Raw genomic sequence first — 13,309 nt, forward strand, 5'->3', positions numbered from 1 at the left:
TACTGGGTGCTACTTTGCCTGATTGGATGATGTGTACCAATTATTCAATGTCAAATCGCTCACCGGATAGCTCTAGAATTTGCTGGCAAACAAACGCTGTTTCTGCCAGCCAGCGCACCGGCCTCTGCCTAGTTGAACGAAATGACTCTTGTCATCAATGTAGCCATTCATAAAAGCAAGGGTGAATGTAGTTTCACGGGTGAGACAAAATTGAACGTGGTAAGAGGCACACAAGCAATGTAACCCAAATTGGATTGCTCTTCCCAGGATTTAGATAATGGAGGGGCCTTGCTCGTTATCAAGGTTAGCGCTTTGCGAGCTTCGCAATGGCTGGTGTTGTGGTTGGCTTGGGACACAGCATCCCTCTGGGCTGCGTCTCTTCCTCTTCCTCAGTTCCTCGTCGCCTGGATAACCGCTCACCGGACCGCAGATCCTTCTCCCTGCACAGCTGTTTCGTCTCACGAACGACCCATTCTTGTTTTTTTAATGGGGGAGGTACAGCCAAGACTGCCTTCTGTTCACTTTCCTTCCGTGTTTTTAGTTGGATGTTCGCGTGCCTCCACTTTTAGAAACATGAAAGGTTGGGGTGAAGCCCAACGTATGTTCTGAATGAAATCATGTATGCAAATTACTCCGTAAACGGGACGACGTAATCATAGCGTGCGGTTACGATGGGGTTGGATGCTCCTACTAATTCTTCTAATAAAATTATGCGAGTTTATTAAATCTGATAGCATTTTCTGGTGCTTTAAGAATGCTTCTCCGTCTGTCTGCTAACAAGTAGCGAATTGTATACATCTTCTGTGGTACGCCCAGTAGACCCTTTAGACAACGTGCGCTGGAATTTATGAAAATCTAGGCAGATTACTCGTGTGCACGTCTCAAATGATCTGTCTCGCTCAGTTCGTTAGTTACAGTTCTACCTCTACCAGGTACGCTTGCATCAAGCTATAAAAATTTATGATTTTAATCACTGGTTACCGTGTCATTGCTTGCTCCTACCAAGTGCAGCCGCAATAAACTTAAAAAAAAAACCCTGAAAAGGAATAGAACGAGAAAATTGGGAATAGAACGAGAAGCTCGAGAATTCGGGATTGGGAGATCAGAATCAAGAGACTCGTGAAATGCCTCTGGAACAAATGGTGTGGAACAGGATGGCATTCAAAAGGACTTAATGCGATTGCATATCCATGGCTTCGGTTTGGGACGCCTACGCTTGTTCGAACCCAGAAACCGCGGATTTACTTCATCTCTGATTTGTTCATCTCGACCGAGTCATTTGAAATCACTCGAAGAAAGTTATAATTACTTAACCTTGCTTTACATTAGCGTTAGTCTCCTGGGATGTGTTTGAAAGGCAGGGTGGAGGGAATGTAGTGGGCTAGCCACAAGGATCCCCCTACTCTCGTGGATTGGGTGGATTCAGGGGTAGTTTTGAATTATTGATGGGTCGAAACATACCCCTAGTGCATGGCGCCTGATAGGATCTGGGCTGTTTCTAGCATAGCTACCAAGAACGAGAACACTAATCAGAATGAGCAACATACCACATCATCATACAAATATACGCTGTTACAAAGAAAAACACACAATTACAGATGTTTGCTTTTAGAAAAGGAACAAGGTACAACTGACCTTCACGCTAGAGATTTAGACACTTCATATTATAAATAATTCACAGGACACATTTATGAATTTGCAAATCAATTATCAAGCCTCAAAACGTTGAAGACAACATTATAAATGCTCAAAATATTTAGAGTAAATGGGTACAAAGAATATATATATATAACCTTATCTTGTGGAACAGCCCAGGCAATGTTCCCTAGCCATTCCTTATGTTTGGAGTTCCCTAGAAGCTCCCTATTTGTCTTAGTGAGTGGAACGTATCTCCAAGTTCTATTCGTATTGAAGGGCGTTCCCTGTAACACTGGTCCCTGGTTCAGGAGGGGGACAGTTAGATGGTCATCTGTCAGTTGGAGGATGGCTTGATCGTCTGTAGAGTTCACAAGGTGGTGACTCTGCGGATGGACCTAATGGTGGTACCTATGCATCTGTAAGATTTTGCCAGGTTTGTGACGTTGTTCTGCAGTGCCACATCCGGTGGGGACTGATCTGGTTGGCTTGGAGGGTTCATGTACATTGTGGAGTGGTACCTGGAGGAGCAGGAGATGTGGGTGCGAGGATGCCTTCGACTTGTTCCTAAGAGCTCTCCTGTGGGAGCTAATGGAGGGTCTCTTTGATTTTGTGCCTCTCAACAACTCAAAGTGGACCTGCACCAGAGAATGAGGGTCATTTCCCCACACATGGGTCCCCAAATGAAGGGTAGTCCCCTATTATATATACAGTTTCCATTGCCTCTATCTGTGCAGATTCTCTCCCTCATGCAGTGCTTGCTAGGGACCAAGGGAGGGCAGAGTTTCCACGCACTGTCTGAGGGCTTGTGCATCGTAGATCTAGAGGAGTCTGAGGCACTGATTTGCGATTGCAGGCCTGCTTATTAGGCGATCTGCTGCGGCCCATATAGGCAGCTGTTTTGCTAAAGGTTTGCCTCTCCTAGTGCTCATTACAGAGGTTGCCCTTCTATTCCCCAAGCAGTCTGGTCCGATCGCGGCTGTTTGGACAGGAACCATGGGCTTCGGAGGTACAGTTGGAGCAGCTTTTGCAAGCTATTTGCAGCATCCACCCAGGGCGATCTGGAGCAGATCTTCCAGGCAGCTCTTTGGGACTGTTTTTCCCAGGTTCTTGGCAGCAACTTTGGGCTGTCTGCCCACGGCACCTTGCAGGTGTAGTTCGGGGCAGTCTCCCAAGGCCAGGACAGCCAGCAGCTCCACGGTAGAGGGTCACGGCATGGTCAAGAAAAGGGGGCAGTGCGGGGTAATGTTACCGCCCATCATATTACCAGGGAACGGCGTTCTGACATCCGGAACGTCTGGAATGCCGTTCCAAGAAGCAAGTTGCGGAACCGGAGCGGCACCGGAGTGTCCTTTTTTTTTTGGCTCTTAGAAAGTTTCAAATGGGTGTTTTAGAGATTATATAGAAAGTTTAAAGCTCTAAAATGTTAGTTTCTTTCATTTTCTAGCATAGTTTTATGTCATATGATGACGTGTTGTGTATGACGTGGCACTCCCGTTCCCCTGTTCCCCTTCCCGGAACGTTCCCGTTCCGACACCCGAATTTAGGGAATGTTCCTGTTTCCTAGAAATCCTCGCTTGTGTGTCGACTAAGATCGCATGGATCAGGTGAGCTGTTGTTTTGTTGCCAATAGGAGTACGAGGTCTGGAATAGCTCCATGGCTCCCCCATGTATGAGCAATGAGGATAAACTCGACGGCACCAACTATGCTCACTGGAGACTCAACATCCCATAAAGGATTGTGGCAGCTTGTCCAGGGTTATGAATGGAGGCGAGAGCATCCCAAGAGCTCAATCAACTGGTATGTTGACCAGGAGGAGCTAAAGGATATGGGAGGATCGGGATCCGAAGGCCCATTCAGCTTTGGTCAGGACCATCTCCAAGGAGGTTTCTCCGGCAATTCAGAACTGGAGAGTGCATTTGAGGTTTGGTCTAGACTTGAGGACCTCTATGCTCGAGACTTGGTGATGTGGGTTGTCACCTTGCAGGGACTAGTTTACAATCTCGAGCTCCCTAAAGAGAGTTTTATGCAACTTTTTCTGACGTGGGCCAAGATTCTCCATGATCAGCTATTGGCTATGGGTGCTGTTTTGACTTCAAGTCAGTTGGCAGCGCTCATGCTTACCAATCTCCCTCCAGATTATGACGTAGTTGCACGAGCATTAAGGATCCAGGTCACAACACGTCTGATGACCTGAGCTCCCTTCTCCTAGAGGAGGAGTCTGTTCTTATCTCCCAAGGGAAGCTCATGATTACTTCAGATGCCACTCCAGGTGCTACTTCAGCTGGAGGTGAAGCCCTTGCAACAGTGCACAAGAAGAATTGGAGCACATGCGGTAAATTTGACCAGAGATTGCAGGTCCAGGAAGAAATCTAAGGATCTGGACTCAGAGTTGGATTCCTCTTCTCAGTCTAGAGGTTCCAAGGCAATTATGGCTCTAGACGTTCCAAGGCAATTATGGCCATCACTGCCTCAGCGTTCTAGTGCTAGTTCTGGGTCCCTTCACGGGTCACAACCAGGGAGGGCTTGTGGGAGGCTGTGTGGGCTGCTTCTGGCCCTAATCAATTGAAGTCCTTGCAGGCAAGGTAACAGTGTGGAGCTATGGACCAGATGAGTTCAAGGTTCACTGCTTGGTGGTGCAGAGACTACAGAGCTGGTGAGTACCAGCATTTGAAGTCCGGAGTTCCGTTCGTGATGATCTCATTGGAGGATACAGGTCATGGTGGATACCATAGATCATTATACCCCACTGGGACTTCAGTGTGACTGGCTTGGGAAATCATGATTGGGGAAGTTTCCTTCTTTGTTCGAGGTGACATTTTGGTTCGAGTATCCAAGTTAGGGCGGTTACACACCGCCCACTCCCTGCTCAAGCGAGAAAAGGTTTGGGCAGGGAATGCTTTACACACCAACTTCCAAGTGGACATGATATGAAGAAACTATACTACATTTATTGCAAGCAAAGAGAAATTCTTACGTGGTATAGCTTGCAGGCTCTGGGATTGAAAGGCCCTTATTTGGTGCTCTCTCCGAGGTGAATCCAGTATACCAGTGCTGGAGGGTCCATGGTTGCATTTTCATCAACTTGTGTCTTCAGATTATATGTTCACCACCATGAGGTGCAAGGGAGGGTGTTGGAGTTATGTGCATCTCACAATGAGTGAGGGCTCTTTTGTGGTGTGCCCGCCTTTATTCAGGTGAGGATAGGCTATGTTTGGAGGCCTTTTCAAGGCTGTTGGGGGGGCTGTTTTGCCCAGCCTCCAGGGCTGGTTTGCTAGGCCTTTAGGGCCCTCACCATGGTCGGGTTTAGTTGACTAGGGGGTTGGCTGGTCGGTTGACTGACCCTGGGTCGTTCAGTTGGCTGCCCTCGGTTCAGCCCACTAGGCAGGACACTATATATAGCCCTGCCCACTCCATGTCATGGCATCACTTCTAGAGCATTTATCTCCTCTTCTCTGGGTGTATTCCCCTGCTATATATACAGTTTCCATTGCCTCTATCTGTGCAGCTTCTCTCTCTCTCTCTCTCTCTCTCTCTCTCTTATGCATGCTTCTGCACTGCACTCAACTCTCACTTTAGGGGGCTATTTAGAGGCCTCCTCAGCCAGTCTACGGACTTACAGACTCAGCTAGTCTGCGGATTTACAAACTCAGTTTGTCAATCTACAGACTGAGTCTATGGAAGGACTTTGAGCTAGATGCATATATAAGGAGCCTCCATCACCCTTTGCAGTTCTATTGCAACCTCAGCAGCCTGTAGCCTCGAGCAGTTCTAGGGAGGACTAGCAGGCCAAGCAGCAGATAGAACAGAGAGAAGAGCAGTCACCATCTCTCCATCTTTACCTACAGAAAGGGACTCCCTTCATGGGAAATCAACTGGATGGAAAGCTATGGAATGCAGAAATACCTTGGCATCTTCTCAACTTTGTTGAGGTAAGCCATGAACTGACATAATGCTTCCCCTTCAGAGGTATCATAACTGTTTCAGCCAGTAGGATAGGGTAGGGTGTTTGTGCCTTTACCCCTAACTCCCCTATCAGGAAACGTTTGTGTAAAGTTTCTATCTTTTCCCAATTCATCCTAGAGAGTCCAGGTGCTCAAGCTGGGCATCCATAGAGGATTATTGGTCTGCACTAGCATAACGTATAGAAACTTTCTCATTTCCCAATTCCACATATGAGCCTTTCTGCATTTATTTTGGAAGCTATACAAAGCTTTCAAACCCCCTAGAATCCTCCTTTCCACACATGCATTCCATTTGTAGTTGTTTGTAAAATCCAGCCTTAGGTATTTATAGGTGTTGATTGTTTCCAGGGTCTCGCCTTCAAATGTGACATCCACTTGTTTATTACGTGTTCCGATCACCATAACTTTTGTCTTATCTATGTCGATCTGCATACCGGAGTCTTTGCAGAATTCTCTCAGTGTATCCAAATGTGCTTGCAGATTCTCCTTGTTTTTTGCAAAGAATACCACATCGTCTGCGTAGATAAGTGTTGGCAAAGCATACCCTGCAATCTGAACACCTTTCTTGCTGTGTCTTCTCATCCACCCCTCTACTGCTCAATTGAAATCCTTAGAGAGTGGAAAAGAGTGGATCTGTGTGTAGCATGGCAGTCATATCAACTCAACTTTCACACAACTTGGTTCTGTAACTGTACCTTCCTATGCTCAAAATCTCTGCAAGTTGACTGCTCATGGAGGTAGTTCAAAAGGCTACAGGATGCTTTACTTTGTTCTTATATGTTCATTGTCGCTGTAGTGGTGCAAAACATGAGCTCTAGTCTTCACTATTGTCTTATTGCATAACTTGTAGGTCCTTTATATCCAGCTCGAGGCATTTTCTCTACCCCCTATCACCCCTGATGGGTTAACCTTGCGATCTTTCTCCAGCTGTAGGTGCATAGCTGGTAGGTCCTCTATATCCAGCTGATCTTTCTACAACCATCCAGTTCCACTGCTAGAGCATAAGAACTCTCTTATTCTGCATCTCACTGTCTTTTGTGCTTGAGGTTACATCGTGATTCTTGAAGAAAATATATTAGCCTTGGATTGTACAACTCGTAAAAAGGCTAATTTATCTTCAAATCGCCCAAATCTTATCAAATGTTCTTTGGTGTACCAACTCCTTTTGTGCTGGATGATATTCTCTATGTTTAGTGGTTGCCCATTTGCAAATGTTGTTAACTTTGGCATCATGCATGCTTCTTGTGTTGGAAAGTAGAGGATAGAATCACTCACTCCCTCACACTCCCGGATCGCAGCTCAAACAACACTCAAAATAGAAGGGGAGAGAAAGATAGCAAAACTCAGATATATATTCATCCACAGATGTGGGCAGACAAAAGCTCAAAGGTGAGCATACAACCAGCCAAGAGATGCTGGACCAAAGCCTGAGTCTACTCCTCTCCTTGTGCAATTGACTGTGCAAGGCTGGTCTGTGCAATTGATGAGGAGAACTGTGGGGGGAAGGGGGTTTATATAGGTGGGCAGCCAGCCCCTAGAACTGACCGACTTTTCAGTCGGTTCCAGTCTGTAAGAATGACCCCGAGAAGGGCCAAGATGGCTGCCTTCTGGTCGGAACCCTTTGGCCTATATAAGGCCCCATATGCAGGGCCTTTTGGGCTGCTGCTGGCTGATGCTCATGTGCTGTAGATGCCCCCGCATGGGCCTGTGATGCTGGCGCAGTGTTTCACATAGGGTGCTGCCCTCTTACAGCAAGGTACTCTCAGCCCCCGCATCCCCCTAGAGTCTCTTGCCCCCTTGTCCCCTCCAATCAGGGGCTCACAGGTGGGGCAGTGACATTTCTAACACCCCCTCTCAATGACACAACTGTGGGCCTATCCCCATGCGTCGAATGAGGTGTTCCATCTGTTCCCTGGGAAGCGCCTTCGTGAAGACATCCGAGATGTTGTCGTCAGTCGGGCAGTGCATCAACTCTGACTTCTTTGTCGATGAGTTCATGAACAAAGTGGTAGTGGACCTCAATGTGCTTCGCCCATGCGTGAAACATGGGGTTGTTGGCGATCGCTATGCAACTCTGGTTTTGTCGCACATAACCACCGTCACATCTTCTTGGGCCATGTTCATGTCCTCCAAGATCCACCTGAGCCACAATGCTTCGCATGCCGCTGTACAAGCAGCCCATGCTTCTACAGATGTCTCGGCCATCTGGATGTGCGGAAGAACAGACAGACAAAAGCTCAAAGGTGAGCATACAACCAGCCAAGAGATGCTGGACCATATCCTGAGTCTACTCCTCTCCTGGGTGCTTGCCTATGCAAGGCTGGTTTGTGCAAGTGATGAGGAGAAGTGTGGGGGAGAGGGGGTTTATATAGGTGGGCAGCCAGCCCCTAGAACTAGCCGACCTTTCAGTCGGTTCCAGTCTGTAAGAACCGACCCTAGAAGGGCCAAGATGGCTGCCTTTTGGTCAGTTTCTAGGCCGACCCTTTGGCCTATATAAGGCCCCATATGCAGAGCCTTTTGGGCTGCTGCTGGCTGATGCTCGTGTGCTGTAGATGCCGCCGCATGGGCCTGTGATGCTGGTGCAGTGTTTCACGCAGGGTGCTGCCCTCTTACAGCAAGGTACTCTCAGCCCCCCCATCCCACTATAGTCTCCTGCCCCCTTGTCCCCTCCAATCGGGGGCTCGCAGGGGGGCAGTGACATTTCTAACATCTTGTGCTAGCATTAGGTATGGGGTTTGTGCTTTTGATCTGCCACTCTTTCCTATGCAGCCTTGACTCAATGCTTCATTTATGAAAACTTGGTTCTTTTGAAAAGGTGCCTTTTGCCCTTGCATCATGCTTCATTATAGTCATTTGGAATTCATAACGTGGGATCTCCAAGTCTAAGTATTCTATACGAAGACCAACTTTCAATTTGTTGTCCCCATCAACCCTCATTTTGTTTTGTGATCCCTACCATGATGACTTTTGGCTTGTTCAAGATCTCTTCCATTTTTGAGAAATTGCAAAATCCATTGGTTGCACTCAAGTGATCTTTGAAGCTAGACCTATCCCATATTGATCATTGGCTTGTAGTAGCAGATGCCTGGAGGCTATGTGTGAGACAGAGAGAGAGAGAGAGAGAGAGAGAGAGAGAGAGATTTTAAATTTGTCACTTGTGTCTTTGAATGGATGGCTTGCTTATCAGAAAGTGCAGCGGCATTGACTGCTTTCCTCAATTGTAGAATTGGATCGATTGGGGGTGCTATTGGATCTCAAATGAACATTTTTGAGCGAGTTGTACGCATTGTTAAGGTGTGCAACCTGATTTGAGATTATGCATGCTCTCAAAAAATCAAACTATATAATGTTTGCTTACTTTCTGTTTTCTTGCCTTTGCTGTTGGCATGTGCTAGTCTTATGCCAATGCCGTTGTAAGTTCAGCTGAAGACCCAGAGAAGCTTTTGGATCAAACAGTTTTAGAAATGAACGAAGATCTTACAAAGTTGAGGCAAGCTTCTGCGCAGGTTTTCTTTTCTTCCCCATTTAAGCATGCATGCAATTAGCTCATAATAATAGTAGCTCATTTTCAGTTCATCGGACATACTACCTTTCACCATTCTCTAGACACTGTGAGTCCTGTTGTTATTTGAAGGTCCTGGCCTCTCAAAGGCAGTTAGAGAATAAGTACAAGGCTGCCCAACAAACTGCTGATGACTGGTAGGCTCATTTATCCCATACACAAGTCTGTTCACAAATGTTTCAAAAATAAGAGCTCATTCTTGTTTCTCTTGTGTTTCCAAAATTTGAAAAAAGGTACAAAAGAGCAAAGCTAGCTTTGGAGAAAGGAGAAGAAAGTCTTGCGCGTGAAGCCCTTAAAAGGAGGAAAGACTATGAGGTATAAATTCTTTCTATATTAAGTGGTGTGTCGCCCTATCAGCTAGATTGTCTAAGCATTAATTTTTTTCTTCGATGCTCGTTTGAAGTGAAATCGTATAGTCTCCACAAGCAGTTGTAGCTTGAATGAAAAGAATGTGGACTACATTTTGATAAGCCTTCTCTTTTAGTGCCAGCCTTTGTCACGGCTGAGTCTGCCCTTCACCTCTAGAGTACCGACAGAAACTCAATACGAAGACCTTTGTATAAATGACGCTCAAATATGTGTGGGTGTGTGGATTTGATGTGTGAGAGCATATGTTTATTCTATGGTCTACACCCACTATTGGGCGCTCATGATGTGAGAGGGGGTGTCATAGTAGCTAGTCCCTGCTATGCGTGATGGAGTTAATGCATTGTATTTAATCTTATGAGTGACTATCATGAGATTGAAACTACACTATGTGTTGCATTTTTAGAGGATGAGTTTGGGCATATTCCTGGATTCATCTAGATATATAAGACTATGAGGTATGTGATGTTTTAAAAAAAACATAGAAATAGCAAAGCTCTCACAAGAAAGGGAGGAAGCTTGTATAAGATGTGTAATGAACTTGACATGTTTCAACAAGTCTAGAAAGGGGAATTACCTATTGTGTAGAGAATGTGTCATACCTTAGCTTAATTAACAACGTTCTTTACACATGATGAAAGTTGGTCCAGAAACTGCATCTGAAAGCCCGTGTGTACAAATTTCTGTGCAATATAGTAAGCATCAACTTTTATTAGTCTCTCTTAATACTTATTTCCCTGCAGATTAAGCATGTCTCTATGCCGCTCAAACTTTTTTCTGCTGACAAGGGTAAAGATATAAACAACATGCTGATTTGTAGTGTAAGATGTAAATTCATCGTTCTGTAATGCCACCTTTTCCCTGAAGCTGTAATATTGCACTTCTGTCTTGGCATGAAAAAAGGCTTCTGTATCACAATAGAATCTGTAACATCATTCTATGGCATTGCTTGACTTTTTGCCATGCTAGCTGCTCTTACGATATTTCAGTAGATGACGACATGGGTTTTTGCTTTTTACCAGGTGATATCACTTGAATCCACTTGAATCAAGGAAAAAAAAAAAGTTGTAGTTGATTTCTTGCTATGTGTTGAAGTGGTCCAGTCAGCATTAGTATATCCATCCAACATATGACTGCATGAATAAGCAATTACCGACTGCATAATACCTTTTGCTCCTCAATGTTTTCTTTGTCAGTGCACCATTTTGGTCATGCAGAAACTGACTCAATTTATGTACATCATATGAGACATCTGGCCTTGTAGTGTTCAAACATATAAGGCTTCCAACAAGCGGTCTATACAAAGTCACATTTACTGAAGCTGACTCTTTTTGTGCCAACCTTTCTTTGGCATCTGTTGGACAGTCCAAAGGTTTGAATTCTTGAATATTATACCTTTTAGATATTTTAAAATATACGTTGCATCTCTGACATGGCTAAATGTGGAGTGATTACTTCCCAAAGTAAGAGTGTCTTTATCTCTCAATTTAGGAATTCAATCCTATTACTCTGTAAAAGGGCTATAAAACAAGAAAAGTAATGAAGAAACTCTGTTCTATCCAACGATGTAGTGTTTATATCTTTGGAATTTTGACTTTTGGTACGTTTAGGATCCTTCAATGTAGAATCAAAACCCCATGTGGGGAGCTCAAAGCCCACTTTTGTTTTAGTTCTTAGGTTTGTTCTATTTTTGAAGTTCATTTGCTCTTAGGTAACTATTAGTTTTGGTTTCCCCCACTCCCTTATTTTATTATTTATTTTTTAAAATGTAAAATAAATAAATAATTAAGAAGATCACCTTCACCACTCCATTCCTTGCTATCCAACTAATCATCTGTACTCAAGCAGCCAATTGTGGTAGTTGTTAAAAATGGATTGATGAATCATCAGATCATCTAATCCCAATACGATTAGGCTTGATATACAAACATTAAAATACACACATTATGTCCAATTGCAATAACATCAGCCACATTAGCGACCTTAGTATTAACATGGAATCCCCCACAATACTAAACCATCTAGCCTGGCAAAACTTAGTCTAGTTAGATGTTTTCAACTAAATCCATTGGGATCCCTATCACGTCTAGTGCACTCCTAAGGCATACTTTGTGATAGTCAACATGACTATAAAATAAAATAATATTCCTAGCAACAAATGCAAACCCTAATGGAAAAGCAGCAAGAGTACTCCTCAAAATAGAGAACTGAGTGAACCCAAGTTAAATAACAGCAAGTAGATATCCTGAAGTGCAAGAATGAACCAATAGAAGAGCACTTGTGAACAAGATGAGTGCTCAAGGTACTGGAGCAGCTCCAAATCCTGAAGAGGGTAGCTAGAGGGGCGCCAAATGGGTAGATATAGCTTGAAATGTATGAAGCAACTCTCTAGGTATACTGAAATGAAGTAGCAGGCTTCCACAATAAAAACGGTCTATTGTAGTTGTGCTAGAGGCTTCAGAACAGCTCAAAAAATGCTCAGTGGGCTGTTCAAAGTGCACTGAGATGCTGCAGCAAGCCTTGACACTAAAAGGCGATGGACTTTGATGCTGAAAATCCCTCTGCTGTAGGCAGTTCTGCAACAACAATCCTAGAGCAACTCGAAATGCAAGTAACTGCTCCAAAACAGGTCAAAAGGTTCTCCAAATGGCTTAAAAATCTGCAACCAATGCTCATGGGTGGACTGCTCTGCTGCAGCGGACTGGCAACCCTAAAAAGGGGAATGAAAATGCATCAAAATGGCTTGAATTTCCACACGTGTAGACCCGAATAGAGGCGGCTAGGAAGGGCAATTTATTGCAGTCTGTACAGCCGTACGGATTGTACGGAATAGTGGCGTGGCGCAGCCCCTGAGGCTGCTATAGGCCTTGTATGGATAGGGGCGCGGTTCCCAAGGAGGCTGTTGAGGCTGGTTGAAGCAAGGATTCAAGGCCCAGATCCCGGAGTCAAGGCTCTGGGGCAGATCTGTTGGTCCTCTCCAGCCCTTTCTTGCCCCTCTTGCGGTCTCTTTCTTCACTCTGGTAGTTGGAAACCTCCTGCACCCTGTTGGGAGCTTGGACAGAGGATAAGCGCCAGGAAAGAGCTCGCCCCTCTGCCACAGACAACGGGATTTGGTTCCAAGTTCAGTTTTTCATTGTTCTTTCTTGCTTTGGAGCTTTTTGCAGTGCATGTGTGTTGTTTGCAGTCCTTTCTGGTCTCTCTCAGGTTCTAGCAAGCGCCCAGAGGCAAGGGTGTTCCTGGAACAGGCCTAAGGACAGTTGGATCCATGTGATAGCCTTGAGGCTGCTTTGAGCACAGTTTGCTAGAGGATTGGATGCCTGAATGCCTCTCAGTTGGGTCAGGTCAGAAGCGGATGCCTAAGATTGCCTTGCCAGTTGGTATTCTAATGGTGCACTTGGATTCATAAGACAGATAGAGTCCTGCAAAAGTATCTCTCCCAGTCCATTTAAGGTGGCAAAGTATATGCTTCCAATCAAAAAGTAAGCGCGTAACAAATGGACATCCCATTAGTTTGCCTTCAATGTGGCCAAATAGAAAGTCCCATTGAGTAGGCTGCCAGTGACCAAAAGCAGAGGAAGATAAGTGCAAAATCAAATGCCTTATCATACAGATCCATGGCTGCATAAATTGCAGCATCAGTTTCCCTTTGTGAGCTAGAATATGCATGTGTATATTGATGATATGCAGTCTCCCATGCATTTTAGGAGAGCAAAGGTGGCCTACTGAATAAATTGCAGCATCAGTTTCCCTTTGTGAGCTAGAATATGCATGTGTATATTG

The 13,309-nt window shown here is 45.0% G+C and overlaps 1 protein-coding gene across 4 annotated transcripts in view; it reads left to right on the forward strand.

Annotated features, from left to right (window-relative positions):
• Window positions 1-271: 271 nt before the first annotated feature.
• LOC147903243 (membrane-associated protein VIPP1, chloroplastic-like) overlaps window positions 272-13,309 on the forward strand; it is a 32,948-nt gene continuing 19,910 nt past the window's right edge. For 3 of the 4 annotated variants that reach the window (XM_087372430.1, XM_087372421.1, XM_087372425.1), the window contains exons 1-5: window positions 272-495; window positions 8,789-8,895; window positions 8,997-9,107; window positions 9,236-9,300; window positions 9,397-9,478. In XM_087372430.1, the coding sequence (XP_087228556.1) occupies window positions 327-495; window positions 8,789-8,895; window positions 8,997-9,107; window positions 9,236-9,300; window positions 9,397-9,478 (534 nt within the window). In that variant the 5' untranslated portion in view covers window positions 272-326. The remainder of the gene's footprint in view (window positions 496-8,788; window positions 8,896-8,996; window positions 9,108-9,235; window positions 9,301-9,396; window positions 9,479-13,309) is intronic. The other variant, XM_087372438.1, reaches the window with a different exon arrangement.

This window comes from Dipteris shenzhenensis, chromosome 3, assembly GCF_047967505.1.
Source record: "Dipteris shenzhenensis isolate YYH24624 ecotype China chromosome 3, Dip_SZ_1.0, whole genome shotgun sequence".
Taxonomy (NCBI): domain Eukaryota; kingdom Viridiplantae; phylum Streptophyta; class Polypodiopsida; order Gleicheniales; family Dipteridaceae; genus Dipteris; species Dipteris shenzhenensis.